The following is a 19,518-nucleotide window of genomic DNA, read 5'->3' on the forward strand; positions in this document are numbered from 1 at the left end:
CCAGAATCCCCTGGGCCAATCCTGACGCTGCATGGAAGCAGCGTCAGGATTGGCCTGAGCACCGTGGATTTGCGCTTCCAGGTAGACTGGGAGCCTGTGCCTGCTCTGTCCAACCCAGCAATGCAGCTGGGGTTGGAGGCAGCTTCAGTTCGCATGATGGTTTGGCCGGCCTGAGACGGCCGGCCAAACCGTCATGCTCACTGACAATCAGTGCTCTTCCACTCCTCCTCTGCCAGTAATCCCCATGGCCCTGCCCCTTAGGCAACGCAACAGAGAAACATAAAACGATGATAAACACATGTTCATTATCGTTTTATTTTTCATTTTTTGGCTGCTGGCAGTGGGGGGGGCAATGCTCCTCCACCATAGCAGAGGAGCCGCTGCTGGAGGTAGGGACTATGCTGGTTTCTGTTGCAGATTCCAGAACGTAATTTAACAAATAAACGTGGCACAGGTTTTGAGGGATGAGGTATACAGAGTAGTCAGACTTAGATTCTAATGAAGGCTGGGAAAGATGACATGATAATGTAGAAATGGATTCGAAGAGCTATGTTCCATATTTTCAAAGTATAAAAAGTTGAGCTGGGTAGCAAGAGTGCATGCACCCTGTATATGTTGTGGTAGGCTTTACTAAGCTTTGATCTCCTCTCACTGTTAACGTGACTATATTTAAGTATTTTAGACATACTTGCAAGGTTTTTGTTAATGGATGTGCCCTCTTTGGCCAGACGATATTGCTGTCAGGAAAAAATACTTAAAATTATCTATCCTAAAATACCTTTGAGACTCAGACATTCGGTGAAAATGTTACATTTGTGTAGCGGGACATAGAACCTAAATGAAATAGCCATTTGGGTTCATATGAAGGCCTTGTTGGCAGATGCCTTTGTGTATTTTGGATGTTAGATTACTGCTGCTAGAAAACATCAGGAAGGTGCTACTAAGAAAGAAAAAGATTATTTCAAGACACATAATATTGGCAGAAACGTTACAGCACTGTTCCAAAACCTTTACTCCTCAAGCCTTTTTGTAGGATGAGCAAAATACCTTGCTTACTCTTCAAATACAGTCCTGCAAAACCATCTTCGCTCAGTGCCTGCCTGACAAATGTGATCCTCGCACTATTTATAAGGAAAGCCTTCACTGATTGAAACAGCTGTGATCCAGAGCAAATGCCGTTTTGTTGGTCTTGTTCAAATTAATCGGTTATATTTTTAACAGTGAATCTTCAGTGTGGTAGCGTGTCACTATTTGGTCCTGAAGATGGCCCGCAGACCAATTGGGCGCCAAGCGGCCGAAACATGTCGACCAGTCATGACCTTCACTAGGTGCTATGGAACAGTAACTCTTCTACCTGGCACCACCTATTCTTTTAATCTTACCCCACCCTCAAGAAATTTAAAAACCATATTGAGAGATGGAGGTAATCTTAATCACGCCTCCATCACACCCTCAATTTTTCTAATCACAACTGCTGTAAAAAACAGTTGATCTCCCTCCAGGTGGAGGAAAGCAAATAAAGACCCTATGATGATGCTTTTCACGTAACCTACAAGGCGGAGAACCAAGATATACCGCACCGAAGGCTCATTGTGAATGAGGGTTTTTAAACTAGAAGAACTCAAGACCCTGGAAATACACAGGACATGTGATTCATTCTCCTTTGATATTTAGTATACCTGACGGAAGCCGAATGAATCTCGGCTTCTCCCTCCCTCGATAAGAAGTGTATTTTTAACAGTATAATTTCTGCAGTCCCCCTATTCAACCATTGACATATGAGTTCCATATCTGGGAACGTTTGGTTGTGCTTTACGTGGGCATTTGACTGCCAGTGAGAGAGGAAAATCCAAAGCCTGGACTGACGTTGAAGACGTGTTCTAGCACCTCTTAAGCATTTCATTCACTTAATGTACTGTTTCCATGGAGCACTTGCTAGCCTGTTTACAAAACCAAGAGGTAAACCAGCAGCAGAAATTCCTTACTTTGGGCAAATGTGGCTGCCCCCAACAAATTTAGCTCTTTCTCTCGGACTAGCACCATTTGCTAACCCATGACAGTTGACGTGTGGATCCTGTCCCTACAATCAAGCACAATGTTGAAAAACATGAATGTGCTCTTATATGACAAAGACCATTGTTATGTTATGTTATGTTAACAGGGTGCTTGTATAGCGCACGGCTACTCCAAGGAGTGTCCCGGCGCTGGAGGATCCTCCCAAGTCGAGGAGGGGAGCAGATGGAGAAAAAAAACCAGACCCAATAAGTCCAATAAGTCCATTGGGTCTGTTAACTCCATGCAACATAAATACAAGCTAAGGCTCAAGCTCTTACTACTGCTCTGTAATGCATTGTGCATTAGTTGTCTGTTCTACGCCACACTTTGAAGGGACCACATTATTACTTTGCATTTTACTACTCAATTTTAAACGTGTATGTGAGCAGACCCTGTAAATCAAACGCTTTCACAAAATCCCAGCGGCGCTACATGTTGGTGAGCTTTGGGGCAGTATGTTTAGCTTGCCTACAGACCTTTGTAACACCACGCTCAGGGGTTGATCTGCCATAGAACTTTGTATGTTCTTAAAAAGTCAGTAAACTGCAAATGTCAACCTTTTATGATCTAGGGATCTTACGCCAAACATTAGTGGTTTCGCTAGGTTATTTTCCTTTCCTTTAAAAGATTTTTGACTCTTTGCCTGACATCTAAATCCCTGCCTTTTGTACAATCTGGCTGCACAGATTCGCTGTTAATCAGTTGTCCTTTTGCTTTCAAGTTAATACTCAGACATTTAGATTCAGATTTCCGTAGCTTTTAAAAGGAAATGTTAACTCAGAGGCAGTGTGGTCTCTTGTAAGAGTCCATACCTGAAAGATGGTAAGGGCTTCCTTCGTTTTATGTTTCTCCTAAAGTGAAAACAGTGACTCCAATGTGCTAAGCTGTTTGTGCCCGTGCCCAACCTGGCTCCTTCTCATGGGCAATGATAGAGAAACAAACCCTTGCCGTCATTGGTGGAGTGTAGGGGTGATGGTCCCCTTGGCATGTAGTCTTTGAAGGCAACATTTGCACTTTAAATGAGAATAAACAGGACCTGAAATGTCTTTTATTTCTTAAAAGTTATAATAATAGTAACATTAAGTACAATCTTTCAGGTATTTGAATTTATTTATTTTACTTTTTTAGAGGGAGGATGCCTAACAGATGGAAGCCTACACTATCTTTTATAAAGGCACTCATGTTCTGTTTGCGCACAGTGCTTTCTATTAGAAATAAACATTTTCTGTAAAACACACCCTGGAGCTGTCACTTCACCACATCAATTTCCTTACACCATTTTTCCAACTCATTAAATGAACGTCGCCACTCGTGCCATTTAATTGAATATATACATGTGTATAGGGAAGAAAGGGGTTGCATATACCCTCTGTGCAGTTTTTCAATTTTCTTTGTTGAAAACATTGTTGCCTACAGATTTTAGTTGTATGCTTTAACAGTTGCACATAGAAACGCAAGCCCAGGCTAGATCATTGATATGAGTTAAAAATGTGAGAGAGTAGCTGGGTCTCTTGATTCTAGAGAATTGGGTGGATGAGTGGGCGTGTCACTGGGAGAGTGCCAAACTCTGTTTTCACCAGTTTGAGTGTCTCCCTCCTATACTTCTTTTTGTAAGCACACCCCGAACAATGATACGTTTTGTAGGTTGAGCATAGGCAGCTTACACGCTGTCTCTTAGAGACATGCTGCATTCACTCTGTGGCCTCACAGTCCGCCCATTGCCTTTTTATTTGTCCCTTCGATTTCTGTTGACAAAAGCTTGCTTGCTAGTGGGTAATCGTTCCTCTTTGTCCCTCCTTTTTGTATTTGGTTTTCTCCCACAGTTCACCACCCAGTTATTGTAAACATTATGCTTTTGTGTGTGTGCTCATTTGAGGGACTATTTTTTTCTTTGATTCCTGATAGTGGCACTGTTTGCCCGTCTTCGGTGGTTCAGTTTCGGCACCCTTCACTTAATCTCCCTGCCCCGTTCAAATACTGACATTAAATTTCAGATGCTGTTTTCAAGGGCGTCTCTTTCATTTTCTCTGACTTCACAATGCGAGGATTTCCCCCAAGCCCCTCCTGCTTCGATACTTGTTGCTTTAGCAAGCCTTCGTCACCTGACCTTGAGCTGCCCAACCTTGCAGCACAGTTAATGGCAAGGCTTGGGCAACTTCAGTCGTAGTTTCTCTGATGTTTGTTTATATAATGTGAACTCGAGCGACACGTAGCAGTCGGAGCACTTTACATGGGCACTAGTTACATTACACAAAGACAGTTTAATTTTTGGTGGCATTTTTATAGAGCACGAACTTGACTGACCCAAATGTATTGAAACACTTTACAAAAGTGTCAGTTACATTACACAGGGTCAGTGTACATTTCTGTTTTTTAGGTGTGCAGAGATTAAGTGATGCTGACGTGCCCCTGTTAATTCATTATTTCCCCCCTACCTGACAACTGGGAGCAGCATTTATCCTACCCACATCGCTGCATGCCCACCCCGCTTCCTCTTCCTGTCGTCGTCCTCCTCTCAGAGCTCTAATATCATAGAACATTCACAGCAGCTCCCCTGGGACTGTGCGGCATTTTTCTTATATATAATGTGAACTCAAGCAACCCGAAGGTGTTGGAGCGCTTTACATGAGCACTAGTAACATTACACAAGGTCAGCGTAATTTTTTGGGGCATTTTTATAGAGCACGAACTTGACTGACCCAAAGGTATTGGAGCGTTTTACAAAAGTGCTAGTTACATTACATAAGGTTGGGTTCATTTTCTTGTTTTTCGGTGCACGAAAATTAAGCTGTGCCAAAGCCGTCCCTGTTTATTCATTATTTCCCCTCTACCTGACAAATGGGAGCATTTTGTTGTTGTTGTTGTTATGTTATGTCCAGGACTCCTATAACGAGGGGACTGGGACAGAGGGCAGCTGGTAAACGGATGGAGCGAGCAGTGTTTTGAATGGAAAACTCAGGAGAAGTGCACTTGTTAAAAAAGGCCTGGGAAAAGAGGGATGTGACATCGCTGCCTTTGGAAAGTACTTCACAACTTTCTTTCATAGGCTGTTCATTACGCTCGCGATGTAGTCCCACACATAATGTTATAGTGCTGTTGACTAGCATTGAGGCATCTATCTTTCTTTCTGTCTGTCGTTAAAAATCCTTGGAATGTGTCCATAAGTGTTTCTTGAGGCAAGAATGTATTCCTGAATCAAACTGCATGACCCAGTGTGTAGTAACTGTATAGCTCTTTAATCCTGGGTAGCACAGTACCCAGGATAATGTGCTGCATAGCTAAACACTTACAGGGTCCCAAAGGCGAGACCTATTGGATATTCCAATGCTTGTTTAATAAAGCCATGCAAAGGCTCAGGATTGAGTACTCCCCACAAACAGGATCTCATGAAGAGGTGCCCTCTAGAAAGATCACTTTCTGCATCTGTGTTTAAGCTGTCCTTCATGGGACTAAAAGAAAACTCGAGATGTGGGTCATCTAGTAGAGATTACTTTAGCAACTTTTTATGCTTTTCCTTTTTTCTTTTTTTCTCCAGACACAATGAGGCGTGTTGTACGTCAAAGCAAATTTCGGCACGTATTTGGACAAGCGGTGAAGAATGACCAGTGTTACGATGATATCAGAGTCTCCCGAGTGACCTGGGACAGTTCTTTTTGTGCGGTCAATCCCAAATTTGTTGCGATTATCATTGAAGCTAGTGGTGGAGGAGCATTCCTCGTACTCCCTTTACTCAAGGTAGGTTCTGGGGGTCCTTCTCCATTTTCAATCTTTAACTTTCTCTTTATAAAGCAGTGAAGGCAGAAGTAAACCCAGCTTTGCAGTATGTGTGTGTGTGTGTGTGTATATGTATATATATATATATATATATATATATATATATATTCACATCTGTTGCATCTTTTAAGAATAGTTGATCAAAGTGTTGAACTTTAATTTAGTTGCATTTGCATAGATGTTGAGCTTATATAAGGTCTAATATCGCATACAATGTTTGCAATAATCTTTCCTCCATCTAAAAGTACTGTGGCTTGCTGTGATTAGCTTCAACTGGTTCATTCTGTCCTATGATATATCTGCATTAGAATCCTTTATGTTTGACATACCTTTGGATGAGTACAAATGCAGACCACTGATCATATGCACTTTGACAAATCAAGAGGCAAACCATGCTTCCTTGTAAATAGTTGGAAATGCCTTCATATTTCAAGATACGGTCATGTACCTATTTGTTGAAAGAAAATGAAATGCAAATGCTAATTATTAAGAATTTAGAGCTATAGGGTTTTAATTTCTATATCCTATAAATTGTCAATAGTTGAAAGCCCTTAGATCTTATTCTGTACAACAGTGTGTGAAAGTCTCTGATGGGAATTGTACACTGTTAGACCTGGCTTCATTGGCATGAGTCTCTCCTCCATTTTTTCTGTTTGCCTCCTCTGTTTACGATGTTTTTGCTGGTAAATGCTTTGGGCACTGTGCCACTGCTGATCAGTGCCACAGTGCAAGTGCTCCCTATGTGAAATTGCTGTATTGATTGAATTCCATGTTTGGCTTATTTGGTTTACTGTCAGTCCCTAGTAGAGTGCACCAGGAGTGCCAGGGCTTGTAAATACAAATGCTGCTAGTGGGCCTGCAGCACGTGTTGTGCCACCCACAAGAGCGGCCTAGTAAAAGTATGTCTGAAGGTCTACCATTGCTAGACCACGTGCAGTCTGGTACTGTCACGCAGACTGTGCAAGTACACCTACTTGCCAGTCCCTTAAACCTTCCCTTAACTTCATGTTAGTCACCCCTATGGTCGGCCCAAGGGCAGGGTGCATTGTAAGCATAAGGTAGGACAAGCCTGACAAGGTTGGCATGTCCTAATAGTGAATTACAGCCACATTCCTTTGTCACTATTGTAAGGTAACCTGCTCTCCATCAGTTAGAATGGGCTGCCAGGATTATTAATGCTATAATCCTAGCGGGCTCGGGGAGCATGGTGCAATGTCGAGTTTGGTATCCCTGAACTCAGGGTTTAATAACGCATCCGTTTGTGTGGATGGTTTTTGGACTCTGTGTTTGAAAATAGCACTTTTAGAAAGTAGCTATTTTCTTGTCTAACTGTCTACCGGTCTCTGCTGGTTCTGGTGTGCGTGTGACAGGAGCTGGGTGGCTCCAGAGGTCTGAATGAGTCAGTGTGGGATGAGTGGGGCATTTGCATTGAGAGTAGGGGAAGAGTAGCTCCTGATAGCCTGCCCTGCCTGATACAATGCTGGCTCCGCCCCCCTGCCAGGCGACTGATGACTCTGTGCCTGCCTGGGACTTTCCTGGCCCACCTCCTGCCGGGCAACTGATGGCCCTGCCCCTGCCAGTGACAATGCTGGCTCCGCTCCTGCTGGGCGGCTGAAGACTCTGCCCTGCACAGTGAATAGGCCAGGTGCTTCGGCCTGGCAACACCCACAACAAACCCAAGATGGGGGGAAATTCCCCTGCATGGACAAAGGGATCAAAGCCAAAAAGGGGTATAAGAGAAGGACCCCTGAACCAAGAATTTAGATCACTTCTGACAAGGAAACCTGAACCAAGGACAAGAAGCCTGCTGATCTAAGGACTGCCTACCCCTTCTGCGAGAGTGCTGTTTGTTGGGGGAATCCTGCATTGCTTCTTTATTTTTGCCAAGGAACCAGGAGAGAGGAACTGTGTGTGTACTCTCAATCTTTGCTAAGAAAATCTCCAAGGGCTGGAAGAGTGCCAGTCTCCTGTTGAAGTCACAGGGCTAAAGGACTTCATCTGCTTAAAGTGCTGTTTGCTGGAACTTGTGAATCCAGCACCTCTGAAAGAATCCAGCAATCTCGACGCCGACGGACGCCGCCGAATCCAGCTCGACATCGTGAGTAACGGCACCAGTGTCCCGCTTCCTCGCCGCCGGGCCCGATCGACGCCAGCAACAACGCCAGTGAGTAGTGAGTTCGGCTCCAGCTCCAAGTGACCTCGTGTCGGCACCGCTGCTGATCGCATCGACTTCGAGCCCTCTCGACGCCGTGAGCGCTGCTCACTCTTGCAACATCGACATCGACGACGCCGTATCCTGCTTCACCTCGTGAGCGCTGCTCCTGCCTGACTTCGGTCGACGCCGCTGCAGATCGCCCCGACTCCGAGGCCCGATCGACGCCGAAGACGCGACGCCGGATATCTCGACGCCGCTGATCATAGAGTGCTTCACTTTTCCAAGGTACTGTGTTGTGGGGGTCTGGGCGACTCCGGGCTCGACGTAGCGCTCCTCGCGGTCGACGCCGAACCTTTGGATTAACTTTGCCTCGACGTCGTGTGACTCCCGTGTGGGTTACATTGTTGCCAAGAACTGTGTTTTAAAGAAGAAGAGTTGGTTTTGATACTAAAGACTTTGTGCTAAGAAGAAACCGTACTTGAACTATTATTTTTCCTTCCAAGAGTATTTATTAAAATTGTGGTATATTTTTGTCGTTATTTGGTCTTGTGCTAAGCCTTATATAAAAATCCTTATTTTTATAATACTACTGTGTTGTGTCCATTTGTAGTGTATTCACTTTATTACTGTATGTGGTCATAAATGCTTAACGCACTGCCTCTGAGATAAGCCTGTCTGCTTTGCCAAGCTACCAAGGGGGTGAGCAGGGGTTATCTAAGTGTGTGATCCCCTTGCCCTGACTAGAAAAGGTGTGTCCCTATTTGTCAGAAGTGTATACCTCTGCCAACTAGAGACAGCCGCTTCTAACATACACATTCAATCCACTAGTAGTAACATTGTCTACATTCCCAATACCATACTGTTTTTGATAATATCCTCCCACCTTGTGCAGTGCTCTATTACTGTACAGCTATGTCAGTGTACTGCAATTTCCTCCATACACACATAAATACATTTCAGAACCTTTGTGTCTCTATATATTGTGGTCATATTAACAGTGGAATCTTGTTTTGTGCAGTAGTGGGCTATCTACTCTGTGCACTGATGGGCAAGCGCATGCAATATCAGAAACTACCACCATCTCCTAGGTTGTTCCCGCATCTGTTTGCGCTTTATAAATAAAATATATGAAATACATTGAATACAACACAATAACATCACCAAGTCTTCATCAGTGCTTCATGTGTCATGCTTTAGAGGCCTGTGGAAGTGTGAAATCTTGGTGTTTGAAGACAAGGGTTATTAAAGTTTTTCAGAAGAGGATAAATCTTCATTTTTTAGCATGGTTGATATTTTTGTCTTTGAGTCAGATTTTTTTATTTTACGTATTCACATCTGTGTAAAAAAGCAGGTATACTGAGGTATTTCCGGAGTTAAATGTCAAGAGATGACTTCTAAGTGTATTCTACTTTATATTTCAGGAGAGGAAGATCGTATCGTAGTGCCTTACTCTGTGCATTCACTGCCACCACCTACAGATGCAGGCCACTTGTTAACTGTACTGCAGGAGAATAAGGCTGCACTTTTTACCTGTGCATTTACCGCTGCCCGCAGCATCTCACTTGCCAGCCATGTTGCTGAAGGCAGTCTTCTACCTGTGAACTCTGTGTTGCGCACAACTGCCACAGTTGACTTGGCATGGATGGATGGATGGATGGATGGATGGATGAAAGTCAGACTACAGCCTTCGGTATATTCCCTATTGCAGCTATGATGATTGACTAGTTAGCAGTACTGAAGCCATGTAAGACTGCAGTCTTCTTACCTGTGCCTTCTCTGCTGCCCACTGCAGCCATGATTGACTTGTCAGCGTTGCTGCAGAAAAGTGATACTTCAGTCTTCGATCTGTGCATTCTCCCCTGCTCACTGCAGCCGTGATTGACTTGTCAGTGTTGCTGCAGAAAAGTAATATTGTAGTCTTGGATCTGCGCATTCTCTACTGCTCACTGCAGCAGTGATTGGCTTGTCGCTGTTTCTGCAGAAAAGTATTACTGCAGTCTTAGATTTGTGCATTCTCCGCTGCTAACTGCAGCCGTGATTGACTTACCAGCAATGCTGCAAAAGGTAATACTTCAGTCTTAGATCTGTGCATTCTTCGCTGCTCACTGCAGACATGATTGGCTTGTCACCGTTACTGCAGAAAAGTGATACTGTGGTCTTAGATCTGTGCATACTCCACTGCTCACTGCAGCCGTGGTTGACTTGTCAGCGATGCTGCAGGAAATTAATACTGCAGTCTTAGATCTGTGCATTCTCCACTGCTCACTGCAGCCGTGATTGACTTGTCAGCGTTGCTGCAGAAAAGTAATACTGCAGTCTTAGATCTGTGCATTCTCCACTGCAGCTGTGATTGACTTGTCAGCGATGCTGCAAAAGGAAATACTTCAGTCTTAGATCTGTGCATTCTCCGCTGCTCACTGCAGACGTGATTGGCTTGTCGCCGTTGCTGCAGAAAAGTGATACTGCAGTCTTAGATCTGTGCATTCTCCACTGCTCACTGCAGCTGTGATCGACTTGTCAGCGATGCTGCAAAAGGTAATACTTTAGTCTTAGATCTGTGCATTCTCCGCTGCTCACTGCAGCCGTGATTGGCTTATCAGCGTTGCTGCAGAAAAGTAATACTGCAGTCTTAGATCTGTGCATTCTCCACTGCTCACTGCAGCTGTGATCAACTTGTCAGCGATGCTGCAAAAGGTAATACTTTAGTCTTAGATCTGTGCATTCTCCGCTGCTCACTGCAGCCGTGATTGGCTTGTCAGCGTTGCTGCAGAAAAGTAATACTGCAGTCTTAGATTTGTGGATTCTCCACTGCTCACTGCAGCTGTGATTGGCTTGTCAGCGATGCTGCAAAAGGTAATACTTTAGTCTTAGATCTGTGCATTCTCCGCTGCTCACTGCAGCCGTGATAGGCTTGTCAGCGTTGCTGCAGAAAAGTAATACTGCAGTCTTAGATTTGTGCATTCTCCACTGCTCACTGCAGCTGTGATTGGCTTGTCAGCGATGCTGCAAAAGGTAATACTTTAGGCTTAGATCTGTGCATTCTCCGCTGCTCACTGCAGCCGTGATTGGCTTGTCAGCGTAGCTGCAGAAAAGTAATACTGCAGTCTTAGATTTGTGCATTCTCCACTGCTCACTGCAGCTGTGATCGACTTGTCAGCGATGCTGCAAAAGGTAATACTTTAGTCTTAGATCTGTGCATTCTCCACTGCTCACTGTAGCCGTGATTGACTTGTCAGCATTGCTGCAGAAAAGTAATACTGCAGTCTTAGATCTGTGCATTCTCCACTGCTCACTGCAGCTGTGATCGACTTGTCAGCGATGCTGCAAAAGGTAATACTTTAGTCTTAGATCTGTGCATTCTCCGCTGCTCACTGCAGCCGTGATTGGCTTATCAGCGTTGCTGCAGAAAAGTAATACTGCAGTCTTAGATCTGTGCATTCTCCACTGCTCACTTCAGCTGTGATTGGCTTGTCAGCGATGCTGCAAAAGGTAATACTTTAGTCTTAGATCTGTGCATTCTCCGCTGCTCCCTGCAGCCGTGATTGGCTTGTCAGCGTTGCTGCAGAAAAGTAATACTGCAGTCTTAGATTTGTGCATTCTCCACTGCTCACTGCAGCTGTGATTGGCTTGTCAGCGATGCTGCAAAAGGTAATACTTTAGGCTTAGATCTGTGCATTCTCCGCTGCTCACTGCAGCCGTGATTGGCTTGTCAGCGTAGCTGCAGAAAAGTAATACTGCAGTCTTAGATCTGTGCATTCTCCACTGCTCACTGCAGCTGTGATCGACTTGTCAGCGATGCTGCAAAAGGTAATACTTTAGTCTTAGATCTGTGCATTCTCCACTGCTCACTGCAGCTGTGATCGGCTTGTCAGCGATGCTGCAAAAGGTAATACTTTAGTCTTAGATTTGTGCATTCTCCACTGCTCACTGCAGCTGTGATTGGCTTGTCAGCGATGATGCAAAAGGTAATACTTTAGTCTTAGATTTGTGCATTCTCCACTGCTCACTGCAGCTGTGATTGGCTTGTCAGCGATGCTGCAAAAGGTAATACTTTAGTCTTAGATTTGTGCATTCTCCACTTCTCACTGCAGCTGTGATTGGCTTGTCAGCGATGCTGCAGAAGCATTACAGATTCGCTAATGCTTCTATTTTTTTAGCTGCAGCAAAGTTCACCAAAGAAGACAACATATGTATTTGTGTTTGCACCGGTTCTCAGAGGGCTCAAAGCTGGGAGGAAAAGCCCTCATCAAATATTTAGTATTTTCTAAAGATCCTTTTCAACTGACATTTTAAATTGGGTCGATTTTCCAGCGGTGGGATCTGAAGTAACAGCATCCTTTGTAGTCGTTTTACTGGAAGTGTCTCTCTGCTGAGCATCTTTGTCACAGGAGCACAGCGGGTGTACTCTCTAGCGTGCTTCCTGCCTGGCCCTCTGCCAGCCTCATGTGCACTCATGCCACATTTAGCTTCTTTTTACAATAACGATTCAAAAACCTTTCCTTAGGATGAAGTGACTGCTGACTTATTTTCGAAACCAGTCATCTGGAAACGTATATTGCAAGCAGCTGGAACACAGCTGGACTTAGCAAATGACCATATTTGCAGTACTGGGCTGTGTCTCTTGGTCCTAGCGTTGTATTGGCTTTTTGTTTGGGAGATGGTGGACTTTTGATAAAAACATTGGTGGTGCCGGGATTGGATGAGAGCAGGATTGGACACTCTTTTCTAGGATCAAGCTGAAGCCAGCCGAAATGTTATATTATTCGCATTTGTCATGCATATCACACATTTAAAGGAGCTCCATCAAACCATCCAGTGGGATTCAGCAAGAGCTTTAGCTGTATCATTAATTACATTTTCCAAGCAAATGGGGCTTCCATAGTTGTCTTGTGATATCCGCCAACACTTCACTACCGTGATGCCACTGCTGTGAATTACACTTATCTGATGCAGAGCTATTGCTTCATGGTCCAAGTAGTTCTTAATAGAACCGACGATATCTAAGCACGGCCTGTCTATCTTGTATCTGCTGGGGCGAGATTGAATGTTGATCTTTATTATATTTATTTGTCTGTATTTTGTTCTGTATTTCTTCTAGTTTACCCTTCTGCGAGACAACATGTGCTTAATTGTTACACACTACAAAAACTGGGATATGATGAGATGTAGGAAGTGCGATGATGCACAAGCCAAAAGATCAATTTTATTGACTATAAACTTTTTCATAACAATGCCATAAGTGTTTTATGTTTGTGAGTCTGTTGCAGGGATAAGTGTTTCGGAGGCCTTCCTTCCTTGTTCCATTCAGTGTGCTTTAAGCCTTGATTGAAGATCGAGGAGGGTGTGGCCCTGATGTGAGCTGGGAGGCAGATCCCTCGAAGGGGTCTCCGACCAGCAAGCCACGCTCTTGGCCAATTGGGTGGGAGTGTCTGATTTTCTCTCCCCCAAATGAATATGTATGAAATAAATTTGCATATGTAGGACTGAATTTGTGATGGTTCTTATTTGCATATGAGCATTGGATAATTGGCATCACAGATTGGTATTTGTGAAATCCTGACCCGGCTATAGTCGCAGTACATCGTGTCTCCCCATTCACTTTGTGGATAATTTAAAAGGCTACATAGCCAATTTCTGCGTCACGTCGATTGTCTTACTTGGAGCATTTTTGTTGTTTAATTTGTAAAATCGTTGGTATTTTGCAAATTATCGTTAGACATCCTTGTTAAGGTGATTTTTTTTTTTATCCAAGCACTGCTCTTTTCTTTTTATGCTAACATATTTTCCATCTGTTTATTTTGAGAGATAATGGAAAACAGATGTTAGGTAGCATTGGTGCTTCATTCCGTAGCTGGATTCTTTGTATGTTACTCATTAGTTGTTGTTAAACACAACGAGGATTTCAGATCAGCAATTGTTTTTCATAGACACTCTTCTCTGTTGAACATATGCCTGCCAAATAGAGGTGTAGCTAAAGTGAATTAAATCGGTAACAAAAGAATCAGGAATGTTGTTGTAAAAGTTGAAATAGTTCTAGATCTTTCAAACATCCGATATAAGACTTGATTATCTACAGTTAACAGTTTCACCATTATATCTGTTCTTTAAACCATACAAGCATATGAAAACATAATGAACGTACAATTATTAACAATGTCAAAAAGATTTTAGTTTGATAAAATAGCTAAGATCATAAAACAATTTTTACAAGTAGAAAAATTAGTTATAATAGATAAAAGCAAGATGTTTGAGCAGGTAGATGGCCAAAAGGGGCTTTATCTATATAATAAATACAGCAGCTAACATATTTCCATTAAAAATATGGCGCTGCATCTATCAAAACACATGGACCCTGCGTCGTCGTGGGACACAAGTAAGATAACTGATCTAATGTAAAAGAAAGTATTCTCTTCTTATCAAATAAAATTATCTTTTTTGATGAGCGGAAGAAACAAATTCCAATCTTGGTGCAAGTTCTGGTTTGTACAGGGATCAGAATTCCGAGATTTGCCTCTAAATACCAAATCTAACAATTTTGCCCTCCTAAATTTGATATATTGTCATTTTGAATATTTTCCAACATAAGGAAAGTCTGCCTAACAAAACCAGGCTGCTGAAACTACATGTTAGAGAAATGCTAAAATGACTAAATACCTTTTCCATGAAAATGGTTTGTTTTTGTTGAAAATACATAGGTCATCAAGAGAAAGGTAAGAGGGCAGAATGTATAGCAGATGGGAAAAACGTTGATTAGGGTAAAGGGTAATAGTACAAGTAAAATTCATATAAGGAGAAAAGCACAAGGGTGGAAGACACACTGGTAATAAAGAAATGGGAGGTAAAATAATAGATGAGAGTAGAAGTATGATAACAAGGAAAGTATATCGGATGGGGTAAAACATAAATGTGTTTGTAGTAAAAGTAACCGGCATTGGCAAGGGCAATAGGTCTCGCCTATGCGAGCACTATTGGCTTTGGAATTGTCTTAGCCATGTTGTGCAACACTGTGGGTGCTGTTCAGCATGGCTAAAAGTTAGTGGGGTGGGTGGGGTTAAGTGAAGAGGGGTAGATTGGCGGTAGAGTGGAGTGGGGTAGATTGGGGAAGAGTGGAGTGGAGTGGGGTACATTGGAGTAGAATGCAGTACGTTGGAGTTGCATGGGGTAGAGTGGAGTGGGGTGGATTGGGTTAGAGCGAGTAGGCTAGATTGGGGTAGAGTAAGTGGGGTAGATTGTAGTCGGGTAGATTGGAGTGGAGTGAGGCAGATTGGATGGTTTGGGGTAGATTGGAGTGGTATATTCGAGTGGGGTTGGGTAGATTAGGATGGAGTGGGGTAGATTGGGTCTATTGGATTGGAGGGAGGTGGATTTGGGTAGATTGGAGTGGGTCTTATTGGCTTGGATTGGGATGAGATACATTGGAGTGGAGTAGCTTGGGGTGGGGTAGATTGGAGTGCAGTGGATTGATTTGGACTGGGGTAGATTGGAGTGCGGTAGATTGGAGTATGGTAATTTGAAATGGAATGCAGCAAATTGGAGTTGAGTAGGTTGCGGAAGAGTGGAGAATGGTAGAGTGGGGAGTGGGGTATATTGTGATAGACTGGAGTGGGGTAGATTGGGGTGGAGTGGGCAAGGGCCCCTCACAGGACCGCTGCCGAAAGAAGATGGCCAAGTGGATGAATAGCTCCTTTCTGAAATTAAATTGTTGTATAGCATTTTAGGACCCTAGTCTAATATATTCGACAGCCACGTAGTAGACATAAGTCCTATGTCACATCTATAGGTATATATTATTCCAATGCACAGAGCCTATTGGGAATATAGGAACTACACTACAAAATGACTAGACAAAGTTGATGATCCTAGGCAACAACCTTTACTCATCCTGGGATCTGGGCTGGCCAAGCTGCCTGGGGATCTCCCCCTCTCCAAAACCCGCCATAAAGAGCCTAGTAATGTGGCTGGATAAATCTTTCAAATTCGACTCCTAGAAGTAAAGCTTGCAGCCACCAGCTAAACTATGCTGAGAATGATTCGGAAAATTCTCCCTCCTCTTCCTTCTACATCTAAGAGGTTGGTAGTCCAGGCACTCATTCTTTCTCGCCTGGATTACCGTAATTCAGTTTACCTGGGAGCTCCCAAGGCCACAATAAGGAAATTGCAGATTGTACAGAATTCTGTGGCTCGAATACTGTACAATATCCCCAGACAGCAATCATCCTGACAAGTCTTGCACTATCTTCAATGTCCTCCTGTGACAGAGAGAGTCAAATTCAAATCTCTTTGCATTGCCCACAGGGCACTTCCTGGTAAAGGTCCTCGGATTTCCCATTCCCTGATATTTCCCTACTTTCCCAGAAGATTTCTGCGCTCCTTGAATGCCTTTTTGGCCAAGATTTCCATCATCAAAAGGATAAATGATGGCAGACGATTCTTCACCTTCAATGTGGCCAAGTTGTGGAACAGCTTCCCTCCCTCCCTAAGAATGGTCAAAAAGAAACTCTACTTTAGGAAATCACTTCAGACTTGGCTTTTCCAAGATGGGTCCCTCTAAAACTCCTTAACGAGTCAGTTCCACACTATCAGCTGGGATGCCTATGGGCAGCTATACGCTCTACAAGTGTTGTATAGAATGCAATTGAAGTGGGGTGGAGTATGGTAAATTGGAGCGGAGTGGGGTAGACTGGATTGGAGTGGGTAGATTGGGGTAAAGTCGAGTGGAGAGGGTTAGATTGGAGTGGAGTAGGGTAGAGTGAGTGGGGTAGATTCGGTGGATTGGAATGGGGTAGACTGGAGTATAGTGGAGTGGTGTAGATTGGGGTAGAGTAGAGTGTGCTAGAGTGGAGGGGGATAGATTGGAGCTGGGTGGAGTAGGGTAGATTGTAGTGGAATGGGATAGATTGGAGTGAAGTGGGGTAGAATGTGGTAGATTAGAGTAAAGTGGAGTTGATTGAGTGGATTGCAGTGAAGTTGATTGAGTGAGGTAGATCGTGGTAAACTAAAGTGGGGCAGATTGGAGTGGACTGGGATAGATTGGTGTAGGGTATATTGGAGTGGAGTCATTTGGTGTCAAGTGGGGTAGGTTGGAGTAGATTGGAGTGGGGTAAATTGGAGTGAGTTAATTTGGGGTGGGGTGGATTGGGGTAGAGTGGCGTGGGTTAGAGTTGAGTAAATTGGATTGGGGTAGAGTGGATTGGGTTAGAGTGGAGTGGTGTAGATCGCAGTGGAGTGGTGTAGATCGAAGTGGAGTGGTGTAGATCGAAGTGGAGTGGGGTAGTTTGAGGTAGAGTAGATTGGAGTGGAGTGAAGGAGAGTGGAGTGGGGTCTATTGAGGTAGAGTGCAGGGGCATGGAGTGGGGGGGCATAGAGTGGAGTGGCATGTTGTGCAGAGGAGTGAAGTGCAGTGTTTTAGAATGGAGTGGTATGTCGTAGACTGAAGTGTAACGTTGTAGAATGAAGTTAAATTGTGCAGAGTGGACTGGCATAGAGTTGAGGAGAGTGGGGGTGCATAGTGTGAAGTATGCATGGTGTGGTAGCGCACTGCCTTTGCAGGCAATGCATTTTCAGTTGAAATGCCCATTGCATATGCATACAGTTTTGCTGCACACAAACGATAATGTGTGGAAATGTCTTCACCTGATGTGTTTTGATTGTGTGCAAATATTTGTTTCCACCACACTTCAGAATTACAAAAAAATAAATGTCATTTGTACTTTCCTAATTCTGATATATTCTGAAATATCAGCACAGTTCATTTTTGTCATGTTCTAGAAATAAGTAGGGGTGAGCGGAATTTGCGTAATCGAGTAACGTAAATCTCAGCAAAACGGTAAAAAATTTCCGCGAACGCGCAGAAATTCCGTGAACACGCGGAATTGCTTGTTCGCGATGCTTTTTTCCTGTTCGCAATTGCTGTTTGGGTGCTTGGGGGGAAATATTTTGTGAACACGCATTATGAGAACGCGAACAAGTAAAAAAATCCGTGAAGTTGCGGAACGCAGAATTTTGGGCAATTTCGCCTTCTCAGCGGAACGCGAAATTACCCGAATTCCGCAAGCGCAACGGAATAACACCCAGGCCTAGAAATAAGCCTTTAGTTTCACAACAATATCGTCACATACATTCTCTCAATTTGATGTCAGTGAAAGAAAAGTAAACATCAAGTTCCCTTGGAAGCCTGCGCCAGAGATTTGACTTCTGTCTTTGAATGCACAGCTAATGTGGCAAGAAAAAATGTAAATGTAAATGTGTTGTATTTGTATAGCGCGAACAGTAACCCGGAGGCATCCCGGCGCTTGTACTCCTACCACAAGGGAACCCCTCCTGGCTTTTCCTTGTGAGGTGTCCACTCCTGGGCATCCCATGGTGAAACCAGGCATCCCTTGTGCATCGGGGGCCGTTGTGGAGACTAAGCAAGCTATTGCCCAGAGTTGCAGCGTGGGGCCCATGCTTAGATTCGGCACTGAGGCGAGAATATCCGGTCAGAGGAATTTAAGCCCGATCCCGCCGAGGCGGGAATCGAACCCTGGTCCCTGGCCAGCGTTCTGCATCAAGGTCTGCCGCTCTAACCATTGAGCCACACTTCTCCACTGAAAAAAGAACAACATTGAATGGCCTGTTTCCAGAAAGAAAGCACTATGGAAGAATACAGTAAAGCAATCCGTCACTGGACAGACAAACTCAAGCTTGACAGCCTAAAGCAAGTAAAGCCAGCAAATGGAAAGCAAGCACATTTGAGTTAAAAACCACAAAGCCAATGGTCAGCGCAGGGTGTAATGTATTCCCAGGGAAACTTTCAGAATTCTCACAAAAGGATGTTAGCCAACTAGACAGCTGCGCTTTCTGGTAGCCTTCGACCTAAAAAGGAGTAAAACAGGAGGGTACAAAATGCATGGGTAGTAAAGAAAGGTAGGTGAGGAAGTTAAGGGGGGAGCCTCTTTAATAACGGGAGTGGTTAAACTCCCTCTAAACAATAAAAATATTAAAAACAAATAATTCTTCAAAACTGTTTGCAACAGATTCATTTTGTCAAACTGGAGACAACCATTAATGAAAACATTCTCAGAACCATTTTAAGTACATATTTTGTCAGGAAGACATACAACCCCTTAAATTTAGACAGGCTGAACCTGTTCAAATTTACTGTGGGAAAAACTTGGGGTAAATTCTAATAAATGTGGAATTAGGTGCGGAACACAAATTCTGCATGTAATTCCTCACTTTCCACTTTCCTTCATTTTCCACCCTTTCACGACCCTATCCTAAGCGGACGTTTTTATGCAGATATCTGTATTTATTTTAACTCTGTTTTCCTTGCTCTTTTTTCCACTAAGACCTGAGCTTCTATTCTTCGTTCTCAATTGTATAGTTGTCTTTGTAATAAAAGCTTGCTTCCAGTTCAGGGCTCTACCCCAAGATATCAGCATGACCTCCTCTGAAGTCATTCCTAGCTATTTATGCAACGTTTGCTGTGTTTGTTTATCCTATTTTAAATGGTTCACTTTTTCGACTTCAAGCTCATAGTTAAGCAGTGACTA

The 19,518-nt window shown here is 43.6% G+C and overlaps 1 protein-coding gene across 3 annotated transcripts in view; it reads left to right on the top strand.

Annotated features, from left to right (window-relative positions):
• The window catches only part of CORO1C (coronin 1C), a 444,982-nt gene that overhangs the window by 250,814 nt on the left and 174,650 nt on the right, over positions 1-19,518 (top strand). For all 3 annotated transcript variants that reach the window (XM_078667404.1, XM_078667405.1, XM_078667406.1), the window contains exon 2: positions 5,591-5,790. In XM_078667404.1, coding sequence (XP_078523530.1) covers positions 5,591-5,790 — 200 coding nt within the window. The remainder of the gene's footprint in view (positions 1-5,590; positions 5,791-19,518) is intronic.

This window comes from Lissotriton helveticus, chromosome 11 (assembly GCF_964261635.1).
Source record: "Lissotriton helveticus chromosome 11, aLisHel1.1, whole genome shotgun sequence".
Classification (NCBI taxonomy): Eukaryota; Metazoa; Chordata; class Amphibia; order Caudata; family Salamandridae; genus Lissotriton; species Lissotriton helveticus.